We start from the raw sequence: 26633 nt of genomic DNA, 5'->3' as shown, positions 1-26633 counted from the left end.
GGAGAAGGATGGGAGCTTGTAGGAAGTGAAGGGTTTTCTCTTTAGAAAGGAAGCTGGCAACATGTAAGAGCAGAAGCTGGAGGAGCTGAGTGTCAGGTAATGATTGCATGGAGAATAAGCAGGAACAGAATGTGTGTGATAAAGGGGAACATGACTGAATCCTGGTGAATGGAGGGAGCATATCCTTACACTTACTAGGATTCAGTCAAAGCCAAATATGTGGTGTGCGGCTCTGCAGGTGGAGATATGTGCTGGAGATTCCCCATTACTGGGCGCAGGGGACATTAACCCCCTCAGAGCTGCGGTCACATTCCAGGAGACAGAACGTGTTCCCGTCTGTGTCACTGTATCAGGGTCTCTGTATTGGATTACATTGGGTCACTTCCCTCCTGACTTCGCTCGCTGCTCTGTTACTGTACAGTCTCCATTATGGCCGTCGCCCGCTCCATGTTGTCACTATCAGGAGATATTAATGCTCTATCATTGTGTGTTACTGCCGTCCCCGGTTCTGCCGTCCCGATCTCTGTGGATGTTCGCTGCACTTTATAACTTTGTGTCTTGTTTTAATGGAATATTTACTAAAGATTCAGATATTTTAGATTTGTTCTGTGTTTTTGGTGCTGGATTGAAGATGTGATAAGTAATAATAATTATAATAATTTTTTTTCATAGCACCATCATATTTCGCAGCACTTAACAATTTTAGAGGAGACTTGTTCAGACAATACATCACAGAATAACACATAAGTCAACAGACACCAGGAGTGAGGACTCTGCTCGGGCGCTTACAATCTATGAGGAAAAAGGGGAGACATGAAAGGTAAATGGTAAAATCTGCTTGTATTGTACGGTCCAGCCATCAATGTTATAAATAGGCAAAACGGGAATAGTTAGATAATTGGGGTGAGGCAATAGGCCACTCTAAAGAAATGCAGTTTTCAGCCCACGCTTAAAACTGTAGGTATTGGGAATCACCATCATCAAATTGTCCTGTGTAGTGTGTTCCAAAGAATTGTCGCAGCATGCAAGAAGTCTTGGAAAGGGAGGTTTGGATTATTGAGGATATTAGTTTTAATTCATTAGCAGAACAGAGGGCACGGGCAAGTTGGTAAACTGAGACAATGGAGGAGATGTAGGGAGATGCTGAACCATGCAGAGGTTTGTAGGTGACAGTGAAAAGTTTATATTGTAGTGGATGGACAACCAGTACAATGACTGACTCAGGGTAGAGGCATCTGTATGTGACTATAATCGTATTGTGTGTTATAATGGGGGCAGGACGGGGCCATTACTGGATGGAATGATCATGTGACGCCGGTAACTTCTCCGGAGATTTCTTACATGGGATCTTTATGATGTTACATCGTCATTTTCTCCCCATTCAGGTCCCTACAATATCGGATCCTCTCAGTGGAGATCTTCTATATAAGAGAATTCTCCTGAGTGACCCTACAAGGATGGATAGGGACAGGGACAAGATGGCGGAGAGGATATTACACCTCACCCTAGAGATCCTCTTCCGGCTTACTGGAGAGGTGAGAGATTCTGATGACGTCACATTATGTCATTCTTATCTATGGGAATAACAGATGGACAGAACTGGAGAGGTGAGGACTCTGGAAATGTCTGTAGTGAGGTTTATTAATGTGTCTCTCCATAACCAGGATTACACAGTAGTGAAGAAGACCTCTAGTGAGTGCTGTCAGGCCCCTGTGTCTGAGGTATGGGGAAGACCCCTGAGCCCAATCACGGGGCCTCCACCTCACCCCCCGATACACAAGGACATCAATGACCAGAAGATCCTAGAACTCACCTACAAGATGATTGAGCTGCTGACTGGAGAGGTGACACTGCGGGGAATGCTGGGACATTATACAGTAACGCTATGGAGGGATCGGGGGATGACGGTATCATTGTATGTGTCAGGTTCCTATAAGGTGTCAGGATGTCACCATCTATTTCTCCATGGAGGAGTGGGAGTATTTAGAAGGACACAAAGATCTGTACAAGGATGTCATGATGGAGGTTCCCCAGCCCCTCACATCACCAGGTAATAGACAGGACTAAATATACATGGCTTATAATTATCTGTATGTAAAGAATGAATTCAGTCCTTGTATGTGTTTCCTCCAGTTCTATCCAGTAAGAGGACAACACCAGAGAGATGTCACCGTCCTCTTCTTCCACAGGACTGTAAACAAGAAGATCCCAATGTTCCTCAGGATCATCAGGTAAATGGAGAGAAGGTGTCATGAAATCTCCCCTATTATGATGTGTAGAAGGCTCTGAAGATCTTCTGTTCAGTCTTGTTTTATCCCCTAGTATTTTACCCTGAACGGACTATTTATTAGAGAAACTTTAACACTCGCATCTGAAGCCAAGTAGACACATGTCCGTGTAGTGCAGCACATAATGAAGTGTTCAGATTTCAGAATATGCACATTGGGTGATCTGAACGATTTAGAATACGGTCACTAATGCTAGATTAGCCAGGACCAGTATTTGGAAAAAATTGCCAACTTGATCATTTAGGTATCTGCAGCTGAATACAATGATGGTGTTCATCTAATGTATTAGAAAGCAGTTATCATTCCTCAGCACAGATGAGCTACAGCAGCAGACAACCAGTTTCAGTGTCATTACTGACCAAGGGAAACAAAAAGAAATACAATTTAATTGAACAAAAGAGAGCAAGAATGATATCACTCAGCAGTGGAAAACCTTGTTTAGAGGAATCCAGGTTGCTGTTGCATCCTGATGATGGAAGGGTCAGAATTTGACACGAGCAACATGAATCCTTCATGTCACGTGTCAAACTTTCAAACTTGTGGTGGGGATGTGATGGTGTAGGGATTGTTGGACTTATCCTGGGTCTTCTGATACCTGTAGATGGATGTTTGGAAACTAGAGCTTACCTGAGCATTGTTACAGACCAAGTTCATCCCTTCACGGCAGCTTATTATTGTTTGGTAGAAGGACAATGACCCTTGCAATAAGGGTCATGTAGTCATGGATTTTTTCCAGTGTAAGGGCCACATGGTCCAAGGTGTCTTATTATGATCCTAGACACCATTGAAATGGGTTTAGATGACACAGGAACCCCAGATTTAATGTATGGATAAGGAAAGATTCAGTCCACAATATGAAAATAAACAGAATTTTACTGATAGATGTACAATTGATAGAGAGTATCAGGTACATGACTTGTCAATCAAATGTTCTGTTACCAACAGAGGGACATATTTAAGTTTTATACAGAGGTATATAACTTACTGTATATACTAACAGTGACATTCATTCATTTTCTTTGGCCCTCCATCTTTCTGACTCTTTTTCCATTCTGTCCACTCCCAGTGTACAATACATGCCCCGGTTTGGCTAGCTAGACTTTTTTAAACTCCCAAGTCCATGTTGCACGTAGCATTTGTCTTTGCAATGTTACAGTCCATAAAAACTGGCAGATACCTTTCTGTTCTTCCAGCTCAGTACCACTGAGGTTGATTTTTCTTCTTCCCTACTGAATCATTGATCTGGTGCCAAGTCTTACCAGCTGTACTCCAATGTCTCAGCCATGTATCAGTATCGGGGTCAGTTTAAAAACACGCTGTCCTCATCCTTTCTTATTACAAACCCTAGTCCAGCCTTCTCATTGCCTGTCGTCAGTCTCTGTCTGCTCTCTTCCACTCTAAATTTCCATCTAAATTCTAAAAAACAAGTGAACAAAGATATCCACAATGCAATCCAGCACTTCCTTTAAAATGCTCCAAAAAACTTCTTTCTTTCTTATCCAATTAACTGACATACAGACTGACACCAAAGCTACATGTTTTTAACTTTACTAGTAGGGATGAGTGAACCCAAATTGTAAAGTTTGGGGTTCGTACTGGACACCTATGTCTGGTACTAAACTCCGAACACTGACTTTGTCCCGGAGGTCCTGTTTAATATTTGGGTTCTGTGCCAAATAAAGTTTGTTGAAAAACTGCAGCTCAGCCAATCAAGCTTTTATACTGTGTTCAGTTCTGCAGCCATCGCAGCCATGAGCCACTTTTTTTACTCGGCACCCATGTCTGTGGGAGTACTGTGTGTAAAAACAAATTGTTCTACTCTGCACCCATGTCTGTGGGAGTAGAATGCCTTTAAGCCACTTTTTTTAAAATCTTCACCGGTGTCTGTGGAAGTACTGTGTGCAAAAACACATTTTTCTATTCTTCACCTGTCTGTGGTAGTACCGTGCATAAAAACAAATTGTTCTATCCGTGTCTGTGAGATAATTGTGCATAAAAAAAATTCTACTCTGCACACTTCTCTGCAAAAAAAAAAGCCTCTGTGTGGTGTACTCTGCAAAACGGCCTGCTCCGTTACTGTACAGTCTCCATTATGGCCGTCGCCCGCTCCATGTTGTCACTATCAGGAGATATTAATCTTCTATCATTATCTGTTACTGACGTTCCCGGTTCTCCTGTCCCGATCTCTGTGGATGTTCCCGACACTTTCTAACTTTGTGTCTTGTTTTTATGAAATATTTATTAAAGATTCAGATGTTTAGATTTTTCTTGTTCTGTGTTTTTGGTGCCGGATTGCAGACATTCTATGATAAATCTCTGTATGTGACTATAATCGGAGTGTGTGTTATACCGGGGGCAGGACGGGGCCATGACTGGATGTAGTGATCATGTGACGCCGGTAACAGCTCCGGAGGTTTCTTACATGGGATCTTTATGATGTTACATCGTCTTCTTCTCCCCATTCAGGTCCCTACAATATCGGATCCTCTCAGTGGAGGTCTTCTACATAAGAGAATTCTCCTGAGTGACCCTACAAGGATGGATAGGGACAGGGACAAGATGGCGGAGAGGATATTACACCTCACCCTAGAGATCCTCTTCCTGCTTACTGGAGAGGTGAGAGATTCTGATGACGTCACATTACATCATTCTTATCTATGGGAATAACAGATGGACAGAACTGGAGAGGTGAGGACTCTGGAAATGTCTGTAGTGAGGTTTATTAATGTGTCTCTCCATAACCAGGATTACACAGTAGTGAAGACCTCTAGTGAGCGCTGTCAGGCCCCTGTGTCTGAGGGATGGGGAAGACCCCTGAGCCCAATCACGGGGCCTCCACCTCACCCTCTGATACATGAGGACATCAATGACCAGAAGATCCTAGAACTCACCTACAAGATGATTGAGCTGCTGACTGGAGAGGTGACACTGCTGGGAATGCTGGGACATTATACAGTAACGCTATGGAGGGATCGGGGCGATGACGGTATCATTGTATGTGTCAGGTTCCTATAAGGTGTCAGGATGTCGCTATATATTTATCCATGGACGAGTGGAAGTATATAGAGAGACACGAAGATCTGTACAAGGACGTCATGATGGAGGTTCCCCAGCCCCTCACATCACCAGGTAATAGACAGGACTAAATTTACACATGGCCTATAATTATCGGTATGTAGAGAATGAATTCAGTCCCTGTATGTGTTTCCTCCAGGTCTATCCAGTGAGAGGACAACACCAGAGAGATGTCCCCGTCCTCTTCTTCCACAGGACTGTAAACAAGAAAACCCCAATCTTCCTCCGGATCATCAGGTAGATGGAGAGAAGGTGTCATGATCTCCCCTATGATGTGTAGAAGGCTGTGAAGGTTTTGTGTTCAGTCTTCTTTGATGAACCATAATAATATACAGAATGACCAATTCATTAAAGAAACTTTCACAGTTGCATCTGAAACCAAGTAGACACATGTCAGTGTAGTGCAGCACATAATGAAGTGATCATCTTTCAGAATATGCAGATTGAGTGATCTGAATGATTTCGAGCAAGGAGACTGGTGCTAGATTAGCCATGGTCAGTATTTCAAAATTTGCAAACTTGATCATTTAGGTATCTGCAGCTCAATACATTGATAGTGTTCATCTAATATATTAGAATGCAGCCATCATTCCCAGGCACAGATGGGCTGTACCAGAAGACAACCAGTTTCAGTGTCATTACTGACCAAGGGAAACAGAATGAAATACAACTTAATTGGACAAAGAGATAAAAAATTAATATATCACTGAGCAGTAGAAAACATTGTTTAGAGGATTCCAGGTTGCTGTTGCATCCTGATGATGGAAGGGTCAGAATTTGACACGAGCAACATGAATCCGTGTATTCTTCGTGCCAGATGTCAACCTTCCAAACTGGTGGTGGGGATGTGATTGTGTGGGGAATGTTATTGGACTCATCCTGGGTCCCCTGATGAATGAATGGATGTTTGGACACTAGAGTTTTCCTCAGCTTTGTGACAGACCAAGGTCAGCCCTGCATAGCATCTGTGTACTGTATGGTAAGACAATGACCCATACCATGAGGGTCATGTAGTGATGGATTGTTTGCACTGTAAGGGTCACATGGGCCGAGGTGTCTTATTTTGGTTTTAGATATCAGTGAAATGGGACCAGATGACACAGGAACCCCAGATGTAACATGTCAACAAGGAAAGATTCAGTCCGCAATATGAAAGTAAACTGAATTTTACTGATTAATGTACCATAGATAGAGAAGATCAGGTACATGACTTGTCGATCAAATGTTCTGTTTCCAACAGAGGTACATAGTTATGTTTTATACAGCATTATATAACTTATATAGTAACAAGCAGTTACATTTATTAGTATTCTTTGGCCCTCTATCTTTTTTTTTTACTTCTTTTCCATGCTGTCCACTCCCTGGTCCGGCCTTCTCATTGCTTCTCAGTCTGTGACTTCTTCTCTCTTCCACTCTCAATCTCCATCGAAATTCTAACAACAAATGAAAGATTCCAACAACACAATTCAGCATTTCCTTTAAAATATTACAAAAAATCTTCATTCTTTCTTATCCAATAAAATAACATCCAGACAGATACCAAAGTGGGGTAGGAAAACACCTATATGTTTTAAACTTTACTAGTACTTCTTCATGGTATAATGTGAACTTACAAAGTGTGAACATTTAAAAACAACAATCATAGCAAACCTCACCCATCTACATTAGTTCTTAACCCCTCTGTGACCTTAGACGTACTATCCCGTCGAGGTGCCCTGGGCTTATCTGACCCTGGACGGGATAGTACGTCATAGCCGATCGGCCGCGCTCACGGGGGGAGCGCGGCCGATCGCGGCCGGGTGTCAGCTGCTTATCGCAGCTGACATCCGGCACTATGTGCCAGGAGCGGTCACGGACCGCCCCCGGCACATTAACCCCTGGCACACCGCGATCAAAGATGATCGCGATGTGCCGGCGGTGCAGGGAAGCACCGCGCAGGGAGGGGGCTCCCTGCGGGCTTCCCTCAGCCCCCCGCAGCAACGCGATGTGATCGCGTTGCTGCGAGGGTCTCACCTCCCTCCCTCCCTGCTCGAGCCCCGGATCCAAGATGGCCGCGGATCCGGGTCCTGCAGGGAGGGAGGTGGCTTCACAGAGCCTGCTCAGAGCAGGCACTGTGAAGCCTGCAGCGCTGCATGTCAGATCAGTGATCTGACAGAGTGCTGTGCACACTGTCAGATCACTGATCTGTGATGTCCCCCCCGGGACAAAGTAAAAAAGTAAAAAAAAAATTTTCCAAATGTGTAAAAAAAATTAAAAAAAATATTCCAAAATAATGAAAAAAAAAAATATATATTATTCCCATAAATACATTTCTTCATCTAAATAAAAAAAAAAACCAATAAAAGTACACATATTTAGTATCGCCGCGTCCGTAACGACCCGACCTATAAAACTGTCCCACTAGTTAACCCCTTCAGTAAACACCGTAAGAAAAAAAAAAAAAAAACGAGGCAAAAAACAACGCTTTATTAACATACCGCCGAACAAAAAGTGGAATAACACGCGATCAAAAGGACAGATATAAATAACCATGGTACCGCTGAAAGCGTCATATTGTCCCGCAAAAAACGAGCCACCATACAGCATCATCAGCAAAAAAATAAAAAAGTAAGGCTAAGTGCACACGTTCAGGAATTCATGCAGAAAATTCCTGTGAAAAACCAGACATTTTCTGCATGAAATCCGGAAGAAAACCGCATGCGTTTTTTGCCGCGGTTTTGACGCGTTTTTGTCGCGTTTTTTCCGCGGTTTTTTCCGGACACTTCCCAATGCATTTTGCAGTGGGAAATCCGCATAAAAACCGCAAAAAGAATGAGCATGTCCGGATTTTGTGCCTGATGCGTTTTTCATGCGGAAAAAAACGCATCATGTGCACAAAACATGCGGAATTCATTCTAAATGATGGGATGCTTCTTGTATGCGGTTTTTTTGCGGTTTTATAGCGTTTTTATCGGGAAAAACCGCGAAAAAACCGGAACGTGTGAACGCAGCCTTATAGTCCTGAGAATAAAGCGATGCAAAAATAATTATTTTTTCTGTAAAATAGTTTTTATCGTATAAAAGCGCCAAACCATAAAAAAATGATATAAATGAGGTATCGCTGTAATCGTACTGACCCGAAGAATAAAACTGATTTATCAATTTTACCAAACGCGGAACGGTATAAACGCCTCCCCCAATAGAAATTCATGAATAGCTGGTTTTTGGTCATTCTTCCTCACAAAAATCGGAATAAAAAGCGATCAAAAAATGTCACGTGCCCGAAAATGTTACCAATAAAAACGTCAACTCGTCCCGCAAAAAACAAGACCTCACATGACTCTGTGGACCAAAATATGGAAAAATTATAGCTCTCAAAATGTGGTATTGCAAAAAATATTTTTTGCAATAAAAAGGGTCTTTCAGTGTGTGACGGCTGCCAATCATAAAAATCCGCTAAAAAACCCGCTATAAAAGTAAATCAAACCCCCCTTCATCACCCCCTTAGTTAGGGAAAAATAAAAAAAAATGTATTTATTTCCATTTTCCCATTAGGGCTAGGGTTAGGGCTAGGGTTAGGGTTAGGGTTAGGGTTAGGGCTAGGGTTAGGGTTAGGGCTAGGGCTAGGGTTAGGGCTAGGGTTAGGGCTAAGGTTAGGGCTAGGGTTAGGGCTAGGGTTAGGGTTGGGGCTACAGTTAGGGTTGGGGCTAAAGTTAGGGTTAGGGTTTAGATTACATTTACAGTTGGGAATAGGGTTGGGATTAGGGTTAGGGGTGTGTCAGGGTTAGAGGTGTGGTTAGGGTTACCGTTGGAATTAGGGTTAGGGGTGTGTTTAGATTAGGGTTTCAGTTATAATTGGGGGGTTTCCACTGTTTCGGCACATCAGGGGCTCTCCAAACACGACATGGCGTCCGATCTCAATTCCAGCCAATTCTGCGTTGAAAAAGTAAAACAGTGCTCCTTCCCTTCCGAGCTCTCCTGTGTGCCCAAACAGGGGTTTACCCTCACATATGGGGTATCAGCGTACTCAGGACAAATTGGACAACAACTTTTGTGGACCAATTTCTCCTGTTACCCTTGGGAAAATACAAAACTGGGGGCTAAAAAATAATTTTTGTGGGAAAACAAAAAGATTTTTTATTTTCACGGCTCTGCGTTATAAACTGTAGTGAAACACTTGGGGGTTCAAAGTTCTCACAACACATCTAGATAAGTTCATTGAGGGGTCTAGTTTCCAATATGGGGTCACTTGTGGGGGGTTTCTACTGTTTAGGTACATTAGGGGCTCTGCAAACGCAATGTGACGCCTGCAGACCAATCCATCTAAGTCTGCATTCCAAATGATGCTCCTTCCCTTCCGAGCTCTGCCATGCGCCCAAACAGTGGTTCTCCCCCACATATGGGGTATCAGCGTACTCAGGACAAATTGGACAACAACATTTAGGGTCCAATTTCTCCTGCTAACCTTGGAAAAATACAAAACTGGGGGCTAAAATATAATTTTTGTGGAAAAAAAAATATTTTTTATTTGCACGGCTCTGCGTTATAAACTGTAGTGAAATACTTGGGGGTTCAAAGCTCTCACAACACATCAAGATGAGTTCCTTAGGGGGTCTACTTTCCAAAATGGTGTCACGTGTGGGGGGTTTCTACTGTTTAGGTACATTAGGGGCTCTGCAAACGCAATGTGACGCCTGCAGACCATTCCATCTAAGTCTGCATTCCAAATGGCGCTCCTTCCCTTCCGAGCCCTCCCATGCGCCCAAACGGTGGTTCCCCCCCACATATGGGGTATCAGCGTACTCAGGACAAATTGGACAACAACTTTTGGGGTCCAATTTCTCCTGTTACCCTAGGGAAAATACAAAACTTGGGGCTAAAAAATAATTTTTGTGGAAAAAAAATTTTGTTTTATTTTTATGGCTCTGCATTATAAACTTCTGTGAAGCCCTTGGTGGGGCAAAGTGCTCACCACACATCCAGATAAGTTCCTTAGGGGGTCTACTTTCCAAAATGGTGTCACTTGTGGGGGGTTTCAATGTTTAGGCACATCAGTGGCTCTCCAAACGCAACATGGCGTCCCATCTCAATTCCGGTCAATTTTGCATTGAAAAGTCAAACGGCGCTCCTTCCCTTCCGAGCTCTCCCATGCGCCCAAACAGTGGTTTACTGCCACATATGGGGTATCAGCGTACTCAGGACAAATTGGACAACAACTTTTGAGGTCCAATTTCTTCTCTTACCCTTGGAAAAATAAAAAATTGGGGGCAAAAATATAATTTTTGTGAAAAAATATGATTTTTTTATTTTTACGGTTCTGCATTATAAACTTCTGTGAAGCACTTGGTGGGTCAAAGTGCTCACCACACATCTAGATAAGTTCCTTAGGGGGTCTACTTTCCAAAATGGTGTCACTTGTGGGGGGTTTCAATGTTTAGGCACATCAGGGGCTCTCCAAACGCAACATGGCGTCCCATCTCAATTCCTGTCAATTTTGCATTGAAAAGTCAAACGGCGCTCCTTCCCTTCCGAGCTCTCCCATGCGCCCAAACAGTGGTTTACTGCCACATATGGGGTATCAGCGTACTCAGGACAAATTGGACAACAACTTTTGGGGTCCATTTTCTCCTGTTACCCTTGGTAAAATAAAACAAATTGGAGCTGAAGTAAATTTTTTGTGTAAAAAAGTTAAATGTTCATTTTTATTTAAACATTCCAAAAATTCCTATTAAACACCTGAAGGGTTAATAAACTTCTTGAATGTGGTTTTGAGCACCTTGAGGGGTGCAGTTTTTAGAATGGTGTCACACTTGGGCATTTTCTATCATATAGACCCCTCAAAATGACTTCAAATGAGACGTGGTCCCTAAAAAAAAATGGTGTTGTAAAAATGAGAAATTGCTGGTCAACTTTTAACCCTTATAACTCCCTAACAAAAAAAAAATTGGTTCCAAAATTATGCTGATGTAAAGGAGACATGTGGGAAATGTTACTTATTAAGTATTTTGTGTGACATATCTCTGTGATTTAATTGCATAAAAATTCAAAGTTTGAAAATTGCGAAATTTTCAAAATTTTCACCAAATTTCCGTTTTTTTCACAAATAAACGCAGGTACTATCAAAGAAATTTTACCACTATCATGAAGTACAATATGTCACGAGAAAACAATGTCAGAATCACCAGGATCCAAGCGTTTCGGAGTTATAACCTCATAAAGGGACAGTGGTCAGAATTGTAAAAATTGGCCTGGTCATTGACGTGCAAACCACCCTTGGGGGTAAAGGGGTTAAAGTTTCAAGACCTGAATAAGTTTATCACATTTCTAAAAAAATTAATATAAAAATACAAAAGAAAACATACTTTTTGTAGTTCCTGTAAAAAAATATATTATTATTATTAATAATAATAATAATAATAATAATAATAATAAAATATATACAAAATCATATGTAAAAAAAATCATGCAATTTCATTTTTATTAGTGATGAGCGAATATACTCGTTACTCGAGATTTCTCGAGCATGATCGGGGGTCCTCAGAGTATTTTTTAGTGCTCGGAGTTTTAGTTTTTCTTGCCGCAGCTGAATGATTTACATATGATAGCCAGCATAAGTACATGTGGGGATTCCCTAGCAACCAGGCAACCCCCACATGTACTTATGCTGGCTATCAGATGTAAATCATTCAGCTGCGGCAAGAAAAAAAAACCTCCGAGCACTAAAAAATACTTGGAGGACCCCCGAGCGTGCTCGAGAAATCTCGAGTAACGAGTATATTCGCTCATCACTAATTTTTATATGAATACTGTTTGAAATATGATATATTAATTTAGGTCTTGTAACTTTAACAACTAATTAATAAGTTTGTGGTTTGCTACGATCGTTGCATTTAAATGTTCGCACTTAGTGTCACACCGCTCCCTCATACTTACCTCTCTTCGGCTTCCCGTCGTGTCTCTTGACCTGGAGCGCGCCACTCAGCGTCCTCACTTCCAGTCTTGCAGCCAGCTCTGGGATATCGTGACATGCACACGCACACCACACAGCTTAGACCGCGGCCGCGCGCACCTGTGGCTCCTTATGCCACAGGAGGGCCTTGACCCGGAAGCTTTGCGGTACGTACCGGGTATATCAGGCAGCCTCTTCCTGTAGGAGGTGCCTAATTACCACTTGTGCACCCTTGTGATTTAGGCCCTTCTATGTTCCCTGCATCTCCGTATGTTCTGATTCCCTGCTCCCTATGTGCACCCGGCATTACCTAATTCCGTTTAACCTTTCTCCGTACATTCTTGTGTTCCCTCCAGTGCCCGTCTACTCCAGTTCTCGCTAGTCTCCTGCTCTCTTCCCCATACCTTTCTGGTGTGCTCTGCTTGGTCCTTCCTGGCCATTCCGTTTGCATCCTGTACCCTGCCTTACTTTGGTTTTGCCCTCTCTCCCCAGGAAGCCCTAACCAGTTCTTCTTCATGTGTCTCCAACGGGCGGGCTGTTCCTTGGTACCGGCCGTCGCGGTGATAGTCTCCCCTGAGCCTGCACCTGACGCTCTCTGTAAAGAGGGCGGTCCTCACTAGGTTAGCTCACCCGGGGGAGGTTCGTCACCGCGATCCAGTGGGTTCACCCTAAGAGTTTTGCAAGTTGTCACACTTAGTAAATTCACATTATATCATGAATAAGAACTAGTTAAGTTGGAAATGCGTAGGTTTTCTTTTCCTACCACACTTTGTGTCTGTATGTCCTTTTATTGGATATGAAATTAAGTTAGCTTTATAAAAAACATTTAAAGGAAGTGCTGGATTGTGTTGTTGGACTCTTTCATGTTATTGTGTTATCTCCTCCCTAGCCTGTAGGTTTTTTCCACTCTGACTTACTAAACAAAACTAAAACAATGTTGGAGACTACTAAAGGAAGTGGGCCTACTTATGGAGTAAACCTCTCTCCTTCGTCCAGATTTTTATGCACACCTAATATCACTCCTCAAGAGCTGTAAATGTTGCCACAACTTCACTCTTCAGAGCCCCACATAGGAAACGGGGGGAAGAACAACTTTGGTCTATTGTGTATACAGTGAAACATCTAGTAATCTCTACCAATACTCCTCCCAGATGCAGGGCTGACCCCTTTTAGCTCTCCCCTGTCCTACTGCAGGGCTGACCCTCTGTAACTTTCTCCTGCCCAGCTACAGGACTGACCCTCTGTAACTTTCTCCTGCCCAGCTGCAGGACTGACCCTCTGTAACTCTCTCCTGCCCAGCTGCAGGGCTGACCCTCTGTAACTCTCCCCTGCCCAGCTGCAGGGCTGACCCTCTGTAACCCTCCCCTGCCCATCTGCAGGGCTGACCCTCTGTAACTCTCCCATGGCCAGCTGCAGGCCTGACCCTCTGTAACTCTCTCCTGCCCAGCTGCAGGGCTGACCGTCTGTAACTCTCCCCTGCCCAGCTGCAGGGCTGACCGTATGTAACTTTCCCCTGCCCAGCTGCAGGGCTGACCGTATGTAACTTTCCCCCTGCCCAGCTGCAGTGCTGACCCTCTGTAACCCTCTCCTGCCCAGCTGCAGGGCTGACCATCTGTAACTCTCCTCTGCCCAGCTGCAGGGCTGACCCTCTGTAACTTTCCCCCTGCCCAGCTGCAGGGCTGACCCTCTGTAACTCTCCCCTGTCCAGCTGCAGGGCTGACCCTCTGTAATCCTCCCCTGCCCAGCTGCAGGGCTGACCCTCTGTAACTCTCCCCTGCCCAGCTGCAGGGCTGACCCTCTGTAACTCTCCTCTGCCCAGCTGCAGGACTGACCCTCTGTAACTTTCCCCCTGCCCAGCTGCAGGGCTGAACCTCTGTAACTCTCCCCTGTCCAGCTGCAGGGCTGACCCTCTGTAATTCTCCCCTGCCCAGCTGCAGGGCTGACCCTCTGTAACTCTCCCCTGCCCAGCTGCAGGGCTGACCCTCTGTAACTCTCCTGCCCAGCTGCAGGGCTGACCCTCTAACTCTCCCCTGCCCAGGCGCAGGGCTGATCATCTGTGATTATAACCTGCCAAGCTGCCTTTTCTCTCATAATTTTCACATAAAATGAATTACAATGAACCATGGTTTTAACCATATAATCACAATAGTATGGTCCTGTAATAACATTATATCCTGCGCCACCACAAATTAAACTTTGTCACATAGTAATTATCTTCAGGAGGTGCCAGGATCTTCCATTTCTTTACACAAGGAACATTACATTACTTTTCATTGCTTCCACATCCTCCACAGTCCTCAGAACTTAATCCTGTGAAGTTTCTATAACAAGGTAGAATAGGATGTTCAATGCTTGTCAGCACCTCCATCTAATTTTCTGCAAATGCAAGAAGCTTTCAAGTCCCCATGGTCCTATAATCTTGCAGAACTATTTAATTACCTATCTTTAACATGATAAATAGCTGAGTTCCTAAAGGCCAAATTAAATCTAACCTGCTACTAGATGGATGTCTCTAATAAGGTGACCATTCAGTGTATGTTTTATACTTGGTGGAGATGACAGATAAAGCTGATCATAGACATTAGACGTTGTCTGAATCTTCTCAAGCATCTTTATCTGTCTGTGATTCTTACAATTATTGTTTCAGGGTAAAGATTTGCCCCATATCAATACTACAGAGACATATGTGAGGGGTGATGAGCGGTGTAAAAAGGAGATTCCTACAGATAACTGCACAGGTGAGTAGTGACCACTTAATGCTGAGAAGTCACTTGATTCTATAATAACTACACTGCTCAAAAAAATATAGGGAACACTAAAATCCCAAATCCTAGATATCACTGAATGAAATATTCCAGTTGTAAATCTTTATTTATTACATAGTGGAATGTGTTAAGAACAATAAAACCTAAAAATGATCAACGTAAATGACAACTAATATCCCACGGAGGTCTGAAGTTGGATTGATGCTCACAATCAAAGTGGAAAATGAAGTTACAGGCTGATCCAACTTCAGTGGAAATGCCTCAAGACAAGGAAATGATGCTCAGTGCTGTGTGTGGCCTCCACGTGCCTGTATAATCTCCCTACAATGCCTTGGCATGCTCCTGATGAGGCAGCGGTTGGTCTCCTTATGGATCTCCTCCCAGACCTGGACTAAAGCATCTTGCCAACTCCTGGACAGTCTGTGGTGCAACGTGACGTTGGTGGATGGTGCGAGACATGATATCCCAGATGTGTTCAATCGGATTCAGGTCTGGGGAATGGGCGGGCCAGTCCATAGCTTCGTCTTGCAGGAACTGCTGACACACTCCAGCCACATGAGGTCTGGCATTGTCCTGCATTAGGAGGAATGCAGGGCCAACCGCACCAGCATATGGTCTCCAAGGGGTCTGAGTATCTCATCTCGGTACCTAATGTCAGTCAGGCTACCTCTGGTGAGCACATGGGGGGCTGTGCGGCCCTCCAAACAAATGCCACCCCGCACCATTACTGATCCACTGCCAAACAGGTCATCACTCTCCATGGTGTCTCCAGACTCTGTCACGTCTGTCACATGTGCTCAGTGTGAACCTGCTTTCACCTGTGAACAGCACAGGGTGACATTGGCGAATTTTCCAATCCTGGTGTTCTGTGGTAATGCCAAGCATTCTGCACGGTGTTGGGCTGTGAGCACAACCTCCATCTGTGGATGTTGGGCACTCGGACCATCCTCATGGAGTCGGTTTCTAACCGTTTGTGCAGACACATGCACATTTGTGGCCTGCTGGAAGTCCTTTTGCAGGGCTCAGGCACTGCTCATCCTGCTCCTCCTTGCACAAAGGCTGAGGTATTGGTCCTGCTGCTGGGTTGTTCCCCTCCTACGGCCCCCTCCACTTCTCCTGGTGTACTGGCATGTCTCCTGGTAGCGCCTCCAGCCTCTGGACACTACGCTGACAGACACAGCAAACCTTCTTGCCACAGCTCGCATTGATGTGCCATCCTGGATGAGCTGCACTACCTGAGCCACTTGTGTTGGTTGTAGAGTCCGTCTCATGCTACCATGAGTGTGAAATCACAACCAACATTCAAAAGTAACCAAAACATCAGCCAGAAAGCATTGGTACTGAGATGTGGTTTGTGGTCCCTGTTATGAACTGGTGATTCAGAAACACAATGGACCTGGTGGTTAAGAGCACACAAAGTGACCTGATAGTTACTAATAACATAGGACGAGCTCTGAGACGTGGGAACTCTGCTGACCGCAATCCCTAATCCTATCACACCACACTAGAGGTAGCCGTGGAGCTCTCCTGACCAGACCTAGGCGCCTCAGGCACAGCCTGAGAAACTAGCTAGCCCTGAAGATAGAAAAATAAGCCTACCTTGCCTCAGAGAAATTCCCCAAATAAAAAGGCAGCCCCCCACATATATTGACTGTGAGTAAAGATGAAAATACAAACACAGAGATGAAATAGGTTTTAGCAAAGTGAGGCCCGACTTACTGAATAGACCGAGGATAGTAAAGATAGCTTTGCGGTGAACACAAAAACCTACAAACAACCACTCAGAGGGCGCAAAAAGACCCTCCGTACCGACTAACGGCACGGAGGTGCTTCCTCTGCGTCCCAGAGCTTCCAGCAATCAAGAAAAACAAATATAGCAAGCTGGACAGAAAAAATAGCAAACAAAAGAAACACAAGCAGAACTTAGCTTATGCAGGGCAGACAGGCCACAAGACGATCCAGGAGAGAGCAAGACCAATACTGGAACATTGACAGGAGGCAAGGAACAAAGAACTAGGTGGAGTTAAATAGAGCAGCACCTAACGACTTAACCTCGTCACCTGAGGAAGGAAACTCAGAAGCCGCCAGAGGAAGCTCATAGACAGAACCAGCCGAAGTACCACTCATGACCACAGGAGGGAGCTCGACCACAGAATTCACAACAGGTCCCCACCTGCAGAACCACTCCTTTATTGAGGGTGTCTTGATAATTGCCAATAATTTCCATCTGTTCTCTATTCCATTTGCACAACAGCATGTGAAATTGATTGTCAAACAGTGTTGCTATCTAAGTGGACAGTTTGATTTCACAGAAGTTTGATTTACTTGGAGTTATATTCTGTTGTTTAAGTGTTCCCTTTATTTTTTTGAGTAATGTATATATGTTGGAATTTTTTTACATGAAATATTTGATGTGGATTTTACGCTTAAAAATTTAGGGTCCGCTTTTTTAACACTGCGCTGTTCACACCAGTCATAATGAAGGGAAGTAGTGAAGTAAAATGTATTAAGAGGCAAATGCCAATTAAAGAAGCACTCCAAACAAAGTTTTTATCCTCTTATATATTGCAATCATCATATTATATAGCATTGTGTACTTACAATGGCTCATTGTGTCCTTCTATCCAGTAAATCCTTCTGTTTTCCGTTAGGACTAGCTTAATCCTTCTAAGCCCTATGTAGAAACAGGAAGTCTTTTTTCCCTGCATGAGTCATCATTAGAACTACAATCCTATGTTACTGATAAAAGGAAATGGAAATAAGAAAGAGACAAAAGCAAGGGGAGTAAGAGCAGCTGGGTCAGATGTTGAAGATGAAGGGGAAGCTGGACTAGCCAGGGACTTTTCAGTGATTTAAAATTGTAGTTTGACTTAGAGTGATGTTTGAAAGTTTGCGAACCCTTCCGAATTTTCTATATTTTTGCATATATTTGACCTAAAACTACATCAGATTTTAACATACGTCCTAAAAGCAGATGAAAGAAACAAATCAAACAAGTGAAAAATATAAGACTCCGTAACTTTTTAATGATGAAAAATAAGTTAATATTACTTTAATATACTGTATAATGTAGGAATCCATACTATTTGGTAGCCAGTAGCATACACACAGTTAACGTCTCTGGTCCAACAAGACGAAGTTTATTAATTTTATAAACTCCCTTTATCCAAATGGAAGCCGGGTGGATCTTCTGGTTGGAGTCAGTCTATCCGGGAGACGTTAACGAATAGCTTAGTTTGGTCAGCTATAATTATGCGGTGTATATCATATGGCCCTAATGATACAGAATAGCACCCTGTAGCGTATAGATCTTAATATAACTGCGCTTTTTCAATATTCAATATTGATGAATAAGGGATTGCTCCTTCTTAACCCATCAGGTATCTGGCAAGTGTCTGTGGCACTCCAGTCTACTATGAGGTCTGCCGATAGACATTTATTTTCATCATATGTAGATATCTAATGTTTTCCCATGTGTGCCATATTACATTTGTATATGTACATGTTTTTCACCCAAGAGCATCATTTTAGCTCTGAATGATTCTTTCCTGGTATTCAGTATATCTGTGGAACGCATTTATGTTCCAAGATTAGCTCTCTTTGATGACGCACTTCCGTATCTGGTCTTGTGCAACACATCCTGCACTCCACTAGCACACAGATGTCACTTCCGGTGATGGACTTTTGGTGACGCGCTGCCTGATGTCCCTGCAACGCAAGAGAACGCCCCTACGGCGATAATTAAAAATACTGGAGTTTATGCTGCTTTTCTCTTCTCATCATTTACTGCTTAGAAAGTGGTTGAGTCTATTACAGCACCACTTGTTTTTTTCCGTCCCCACTGCGGGATCCCCTGATGAACCCCTTTGATTATCAAAAAAAGCAAGGGGGAAACGTATTGGAACTATGCTACAATATGTATAAGCTAAACATTTTCTTCTAGCTCCACAGGGTTTGGTCTATTTGAATGGCTATCACCAATCTTTTATATTGCGTATATGTTTAGTTATGTTTCATACTGATTTAGAGGTATATATTATTCTCATTGACACCCAACATTTACTATATGTGGATGGATTTTCGTGATATATCCTCTTACAGTGACATCCTCTTTCCATTTTAGTACACGTCTAGTTTTTCCCCTGTGAACAGTATGGACACCTGGGTTGAATTGTCTGGCAATTAGGCTGGGTTGATTTTTCAGGGAGGGTCACTGAATGGAGGCTTACTGTTTGGGTTTGGATGTCAAATAAAGTTTGTTGAAAGTCTATAGCGCAGCCAAAATAAAGGTTGTTGAAAGTCTATAGCGCAGCCAATCAGCAAGTTTCTAGGCTGTGGGCACTTTGGAGGCATCACAGCCGTGCCAGGTATTGGCACCACCATGTGACCCTGCCTGTAAAGGCCAGATCACGAGTGTGTACTCTGCACCTATATCTGTCATTGTATTGTACCATTAAACCGCTGTGTGTACTCTGCACTTGTTTTAGTGGGAATACTGCGCCAAAAAGCCACTGTGTGTACTCTGCACCCATATCTGTGAGAGTACTGTGCCTTTAAGCCTTTGTGTATACTCTGCACCCCTGCCTGCAGAAGTACTGTGCCTTTAAGGCTCTGTGTTTATCCTGCAGCCGTGTGTGTATGAGTCGTGGACCTAAAATTATAATTATACTCTATCGCTGTGTCTGTACAAGTTGTGGCCAGGCATGAAAAATAATTTTACTCTTCCGCTGTGTCTGTACAAGTTGTGGCCGGACCTAAGAAATAATTCAACTCTACTGCATTGTGTGTGCCATTTATGGACCTAAAAACAAATTTTACTCTGCTGCAGCGTCTGTACATGTTGTGGCCAGGCCTAAAATATACTTTTACTCTACCGCTGTGTCTGTACGAGTAGTATGCCTAAAAAAATTATTTTACTCTACCGCTGTGTCTGTGCCATTTGTGAACCTAAAACCAAATATTCTCTGTGTGATTCAAACCCTGATTTAATGTACTCCAAGGAAAAAAGCATGTATTCGAACAGCATGGGAGGGGGGGGGGGAGTCACGAGGCAGAAATAGGAAAACAGGAGATGAGGAATCTGGGCCCCTGAACTGCCCCTCGGGTTAGGGGAAGCCCTGTCTTTCCTTAACTTGGGGGTACCATTGAAGGTAGGGAGGCCCAAGTCACCGACCTGTCCCTGTCTCCTGTTAAACCCTGAACTAAACCCCCAACCACCACCCCAGGGGGTGAATAGTGTAAACAGCACCAGAAAGCAAATAAACAGGAATAAACAATATAAGAGTGAGGGGAACACGATACCAAAAGGTGAATGCACAAACTACAAAATAACAAAACTCAGAACTTAGCTTGTGCACGCCGCTGCAGACTCCACAACAAAGATAGTTCAGCAACTGAGCTCCAAACACCAGACTTGGGTGACACCAGGGAGCTGCTACTGCAAGGTTGGACTCCTGAAAGGAACTGTATAACCAACAGTCAGCTGATGCACCAGGTGACCTTATAAAGGATGGTGGGAGTGGTCACAAACATCAGCTGACCCAGGGTCTGAAGAGAGAGCGGCTCGCTGTGCGGGCAGTTTCAGAAGTGGCGGGCGGAGAGAAAACACCACTTGGCACGATGAGGTGAATGGCAATGCACAGGGTTGCTCATTTAGAGGATTGAGAGTGTGAGGACGTATGTGATGCCTCTGTCAGGCTTAGACCTGCCTCCACTACGAGGGGTTCTTTTTTGGTGGATTATATGTTATTGTAAGTCATTTCCCTATCCAATTTTGTTATCAGGGCACTTCTTTTTGCAGCCGCTTAGCCCTTACTATGAACATTTTACAGCCATTTTAAAGTACCGAAATTCAAGTCGCCATTGACTTCTATGGGTTTTGGGGTCAAAATCGTGGTCAAGTTTGTGTACCAAATCAATTTTTGAGCACAAGTTTGGCCGAACCCGAGGAACCTGAACATCCACGAGTTCACTCATCCCTAGTAGGGAGGAATGGGTTAAAATTTCTTCAAGTCAATGTGCAAGAAAAATCAATAATTACTATAACCATTTCAATTAAGATATTGCTGCACAAGGAAATCACAACAGACACCGAAGCTAAAGTTTCTAACACTTTTGACACTCAACATCCTGTAATATTGGTTAATTTTCCTGAATTAAAAAAGAATAAATCTATTTTTTTAACTCATTTGTGTCTCTTTAGCTTGTTTTATTCTGAAATCTGATGTAGTTTTAGGTCAGATTTATGCAGAAATGAGGAACATTTTGAAGGGTTCACAAATTTTCAAACACCACTGTAAGTTTAGGTAATGTAGAAAAGAATAAGGGACTGGCAATCATGGCTTGTAGAGGACACTGCTGCAAAAAAATTCAGATTCTGCAGTGCTCACATATTTGTATTTAAGGGCAGTGGTTCTATTGGCTTGCATGACATATAAAAGAATATAAAGGACTTGTTCTCCTTTCTTGTATCCACTGCTTAGTTGCATTTACCAATAATACAAAATCTTACACTTCCTCCAAAGTGATGGCTTATGAATACATGGCCAATATGTTCTTCAAATGTGCTGGTCCAATGAGAGTGTAAGTAGTATATAGTGAGCTGTAGTCTCCTAATAAAACTAATTGCAGGCCCTTTACTGCATTTTCTCTGAACACATAACTTGAAACATTTGGTGACAGGCCCAGTGAAACATGATCCTACAGAGAAAGAGGCTACAATAAAGAAGAGAAAATTTGAAGAACATAATCTATCAAGCCATTTTTTGTGGTCCACTGCCTTAATCTCTTAATAATTGAATTGTATTATGGTTTGTATGGAAATGTTATAAAGTACTATCATGGCAAAAAGTGTTGGCACCCTTGAAATTGTTCCAGAAAATAATTGCAATTACACATGTTTTGTTGTACATATGTTTATTTCCTTTGTGTGTAGAACAACACAAAAACCGTAGAAAAAAATACAAATTGGACATAATTTCACACAAAATCCCAAAATGGGCAGGACAAAATTGTTGACATCTTTCCAAAATTGTGGGTAAGCAACTTTGTTTCATGGAACTGATTCTTGTTCAAATTCACCTGCGGCTAGTAACAGGTGTAGGCAATATGACACCCTGAAAACAGATAAAAAGGGGAGAAGTTGACTCAATCTTTGCAGTGTGTGTCACACTAAGCATAGAGAACAGAAAGAGGAGAAGAAAACTGTCTGAAGACTTGAGAATAAAAATTGTTGAACAATATTAACAATCTGAAGGTTACAACTCCAGATATCTTGATGTTCTTTTGTCCATGGTACGGAACATAATCAAGAAGTTTACAACCCATGGCTCCATAGCTAATCTCCCTGGACATGGATGGCAGAGAAAAATTGATGAAATGTTGCAAGGCAGGATGGTGGATAAGCAACCTCAGTCAAATTCCAAAGAAATCCAATATGTCCTGCAGGCTCAGAGTGCATCAGTGTCAGCGAAACTATCTGTTGACGATTGAATTAAATAAAAGCTATTGCATGAGATTGAAACCCTCTGCTGACATAGAGACATAAAAAAAAGCTAAACTGCAGTTTGCCAAAACATATGCGAGTAAGCCAAAATCCTTCTGGGAATCTTGTTGATTGTTGAGACAAGATAGGAGAGCTTTATGGTGAAGCACATCATTCTACTTTTACTTTAAACAAAATGAGGCCTACAAAAACAGAACACAGTACCTATATTTAAATATGAATGAGGTTCAAAGATGTATTGGGGTTGTTTTGCTGCCTCTGCACTTGATGCTTTGAATGTATGCAAGGCATCATGAAATGTGAAGATTACCAGAGGATTTTGGGTCACAATTTAGTGTCAGAAAGCTGGGTTTGCATCCTAGGTCATGGGTCTTCCAAAAGAACAATAACCTCAAACATATTTCAAGAAACACCCAGAAATTGATGGAAACAAAGTTCTAGAGAGTGGCCAGCAATGAGTTCATATCTAAATCCCATTGAACACCTTTGGATAGAGCTGTTATGATCCGGTGACTTTGGAGCTGCATGAGAACTTTCACTGGAGATAGTGGCTACTGTACTGACCGCAATCCTGAACTTAACACCGCAACTAGAAGTAGCCGTGGAGTGTACCTAACACACCTAGACACCTCGTCACAGCCGGAATACTAATTACCCCTAAAGATGGAAAGAGGAATACTATCTTGCCTCAGAGAAAATCCCCAAAGGATAGACAGCCCCCCACAAATATTGGCGGTGAGTCGGAGAGGAAAAAACATACACAGGCAGAAAAGAGAATTTAGCACAGGAGGCCGTACTAGCTAGATAGGACAGGAAAGAACAGAGTTCTGTGCGGTCAGTAAAAAAACCTTCAGAAACATCCACAGCAGAAATTACAAAACTTCCTACATCTAACTAATAGATGCAGGAGCGTAAATCTGCAACTCCAGTGAATCCTACAATCAGGGCAGGAAAAAAACAGAAACACGCACACAGCAGAGTGCCACAGATAAAAGAACCAAACACTTATCTTTGCTGAATTTGGCAGTAGGCAGGAGAAGCCAGAAAGTGATCCATCACTTAACAAAAAACATTGACAACTGGCAAGGGCTAAAGGATCCAGCACATCTAAATAACCCAGTCCGAATTGTAATCATCAGATACACCTGGCCAGGACTGTGACTCAGAGACAACTGCATTCCCACCTACAACCACTGGAGGGAACCCAAGAGCAGAATTCACAACATAGAGCTTAAAATTACTTTTGGGAGAAGGCACTCTTCAAATATGAGAGACCTAGAAGAGTTTGCAAAAGAAGAGTGGTCCATAATTCCAGTTGAGAGGTGTGAGGAGCTTGTTGATGGTAATAGGAAGCAAATGATTGCAGTTATATATTCCAAAGGGTGCACAACCAAATATTAAGTTGCGGGTGCAAACAATTTTGTCTGGCCCATTTTGGGGATTTTGTGGGAAATTATGTACAACTTGCCTTTTTTCCTTTGTTTTATGTGTTGTTCCACCTAGGAAAAATGAAATAAACAGATATATAACAAAACATGTGTCATTGAAATACTTCATTTTCTGGAACAATTTCAAGGGTGTCAACAATTTTGGCCATGACTGTATAGAATAATATAAATATTAATATAATTCCAATGCAGTGTTATTGAAAATAAATACAATCAATGTTATTCTTGGCAGATGACTGTACCAGTAGCTCAGAAGGACATCTGATATTCTCAGATTTTGCAACAGATGAATGTGAAGAACATGTTATTACACCTCAAGTCAAGGTCCTTTCTTCTGCTTTATCAAAGACAAATAGGCAAAACAAAAGTCACCGAAGGGCTGTTGAAAATGAAATCGCAGACATAGGAGAGAAACCATTTTTATGTTCAGAATGTGGGAAATGTTTTAATCAGAAAGAAAAACTTGTCAGACATCACAGAACTCACACAGGGGAGAAGCCATTTACATGTTCAGAATGTGGGAAAAGTTGTTCTAAGAAGTCTATACTTGTCATACATCAGAGAATTCACACAGGAGAGAAGCCATTTTCGTGTTCAGAATGTGGGAAATCTTTTTCTAATAAGTCTATACTTGTTATACATCTGAGAATTCACACAGGAGAGAAGCCATTTTCGTGTTCAGAATGTGGGACATGTTTTAACCAGACAGCAAAACTTGTTAGACATCAGAGAACTCACACAGGTGAGAAGCCATTTACTTGTTCAGAGTGTAAGAAATGTTTTACTTTGAAATGTCATCTTCTTAGACATCAGAGAACTCATACAGGGGAGAAGCCATTTTCATGTTCAAAATGTGGGAAATGTTTTTCTGCAAAAGGTGAACTTGATGTACATCTGAGAATTCACACAGGGGAGAAGCCATTTTCATGTTCAGAATGTGAGAAATGTTTTTCTAGGAAAAATGAACTTGTTAAACATCAAAGAATTCACACAGGGGAGAAGCCATTTTCGTGTTCAGAATGTGAGAAATGTTTTTCTTTGAAGTCTCATCTTCTTATACACCAGAGAACTCACACAGGGCAGAAGCCATTTTTGTGTTCAGAATGTGGTAAACGTTTTTCTACCAAAGGTAATCTTGTTACACATCTGAGAATTCACACAGGGGACAAACCATTTTCGTGTTCAGAATGTGAAAAATGTTTTTCTAGGAAAAATGAACTTGTTAAACATCAAAGAATTCACACAGGGGAGAAGCCATTTTCGTGTTCAGATTGTGAGAAACGTTTTTATAGAAAATCTCATCTTCTTAAACATCAGAGAATTCATACAGGGGAGAAGCCATTTTCGTGTGCAGAATGTGAAAAATGTTTTTCTTGGAAAAATGATCTTGTTACACATCAAAGAATTCACACTGGCGAAAAGCCATTTTCGTGTTCAGAATGTGACAAATGTTTTTCTACAAAAGCTCATCTTCTCAGACATAAGAGAATTCATACAGTGGAGAAGCCATTTTAGTATTGAAAATGTGAGAACTGTTTTAAAGAGAAGTCACATTTTTCTACACTTCATATAAATCATGAAGGTAGAAAAAAATCAGTTTTAGTGATCCATGAAATAAGTAACACAGGGCAGAAGCTATTTTCATGTTCAGAATGAGGGAAACATAATGTGAAATGTAAACTGTAGCACATCAGATAAGTCACACAGGAGAGAAGTCATTTTTATGTTCAGAATGTTTTAATTGCAAAGATAGGTATATCACTATGTAGCTGCATTTTGGTGTGAGCTATGCTTTTTTATCCTGATGAAGTCTGTAGTACCGTATATACTCGAGTATAAGCCAACCCGAGTATAATCCGAGACCCCTCATTTTGCCACAAAAAAATGGGAAAACTTAATGACTCGAGTATAAGCCTAGGGTGGAAATGCAGCAGCTCCCGGTAAATGTCAAAAATAAAAATAGTTACCAATAAAAGTAAAATTAATTGAGACAGCAGTAGGTTAAGTGTTTTTGAATATCCATATTGAATCAGGAGCCCCATATAATTCTCCATACAGTTCATGATGGGGCCCCATTTACTGTAATGCTCCATACAAAATACGCCCCATATAATGCTCCATACAGTTTATGATGGGCCCCATAAGATGCTCCATATCAAAATATGCCCCATATAATGCTGCAAAAATGTTGATTATGGCCCCATAAGATGCTCCATAGAGATATTTGCTCCATATAATGCTGCACATGGCCCCATAAGATGCTCCATAGAGATATTTGCTCCATATGCTGTTGCTGCGATAAAATAAAAAATCACATACTCACCTCTCGTCGCTCAGGCCCCCGGCACTTGCTATATTCACCTGTCCCCAGTTCCACCACCGAGCGCCGCTGTGTCTTCTGCGTCCTATGGCTGTTCAGGCAGAGGGCGGCGTGCACACTAATCGTGTCATTGCGCCCTCTGACCTGAGCGTCACTGCAGAGGACACGGAAGACGGAGTGGTGCCGACGATAGAACGTGGGACAGGTGAATATGCCCCCGTTATACTCCCCTGCTCCTGGCGCGGTCCCTGCAGGTCTCTGGTTCTCCGAGCGCTAACAGCTTCTTCCTGTATTGCGCAGTCACA

General features: G+C 42.5%; 1 protein-coding gene across 1 annotated transcript; it reads left to right on the top strand.

The window, feature by feature from the left end:
- Positions 1 to 26596, top strand: LOC138664111 (zinc finger protein 182-like). The gene is made up of 12 exons (XM_069750538.1): positions 1 to 96; positions 673 to 820; positions 1386 to 1535; positions 1665 to 1844; positions 1927 to 2050; positions 2134 to 2231; positions 4755 to 4904; positions 5034 to 5210; positions 5294 to 5417; positions 5503 to 5600; positions 14939 to 15029; positions 24241 to 26596. The coding sequence occupies exons 3-12, from the start codon at positions 1458 to 1460 to the stop codon at positions 25521 to 25523; spliced, it is 2403 nt and encodes an 800-aa protein (XP_069606639.1). The 5' UTR covers positions 1 to 96; positions 673 to 820; positions 1386 to 1457; the 3' UTR covers positions 25524 to 26596.
- Positions 26597 to 26633: the final 37 nt, after the last annotated feature.

Source organism: Ranitomeya imitator, chromosome 2 (assembly GCF_032444005.1).
Source record: "Ranitomeya imitator isolate aRanImi1 chromosome 2, aRanImi1.pri, whole genome shotgun sequence".
Taxonomy (NCBI): domain Eukaryota; kingdom Metazoa; phylum Chordata; class Amphibia; order Anura; family Dendrobatidae; genus Ranitomeya; species Ranitomeya imitator.
The sequence above is the reverse complement of the archived record's forward strand: the minus strand, read 5'-3'. Positions and strand labels throughout refer to the sequence as shown.

Bases quoted from the DNA above. Each gene is read 5' to 3' on its own strand.
- LOC138664111 (XM_069750538.1), top strand. From the start codon at position 1,458: ATGGATAGGGACAGGGACAAGATGGCGGAGAGGATATTACACCTCACC. The intron at 2,232-4,754 runs GTAAATGGAGAG...CTCCCCATTCAG, and splicing joins ATGTTCCTCAGGATCATCAG to GTCCCTACAATATCGGATCC. The intron at 5,601-14,938 runs GTAGATGGAGAG...TTATTGTTTCAG, and splicing joins ATCTTCCTCCGGATCATCAG to GGTAAAGATTTGCCCCATAT.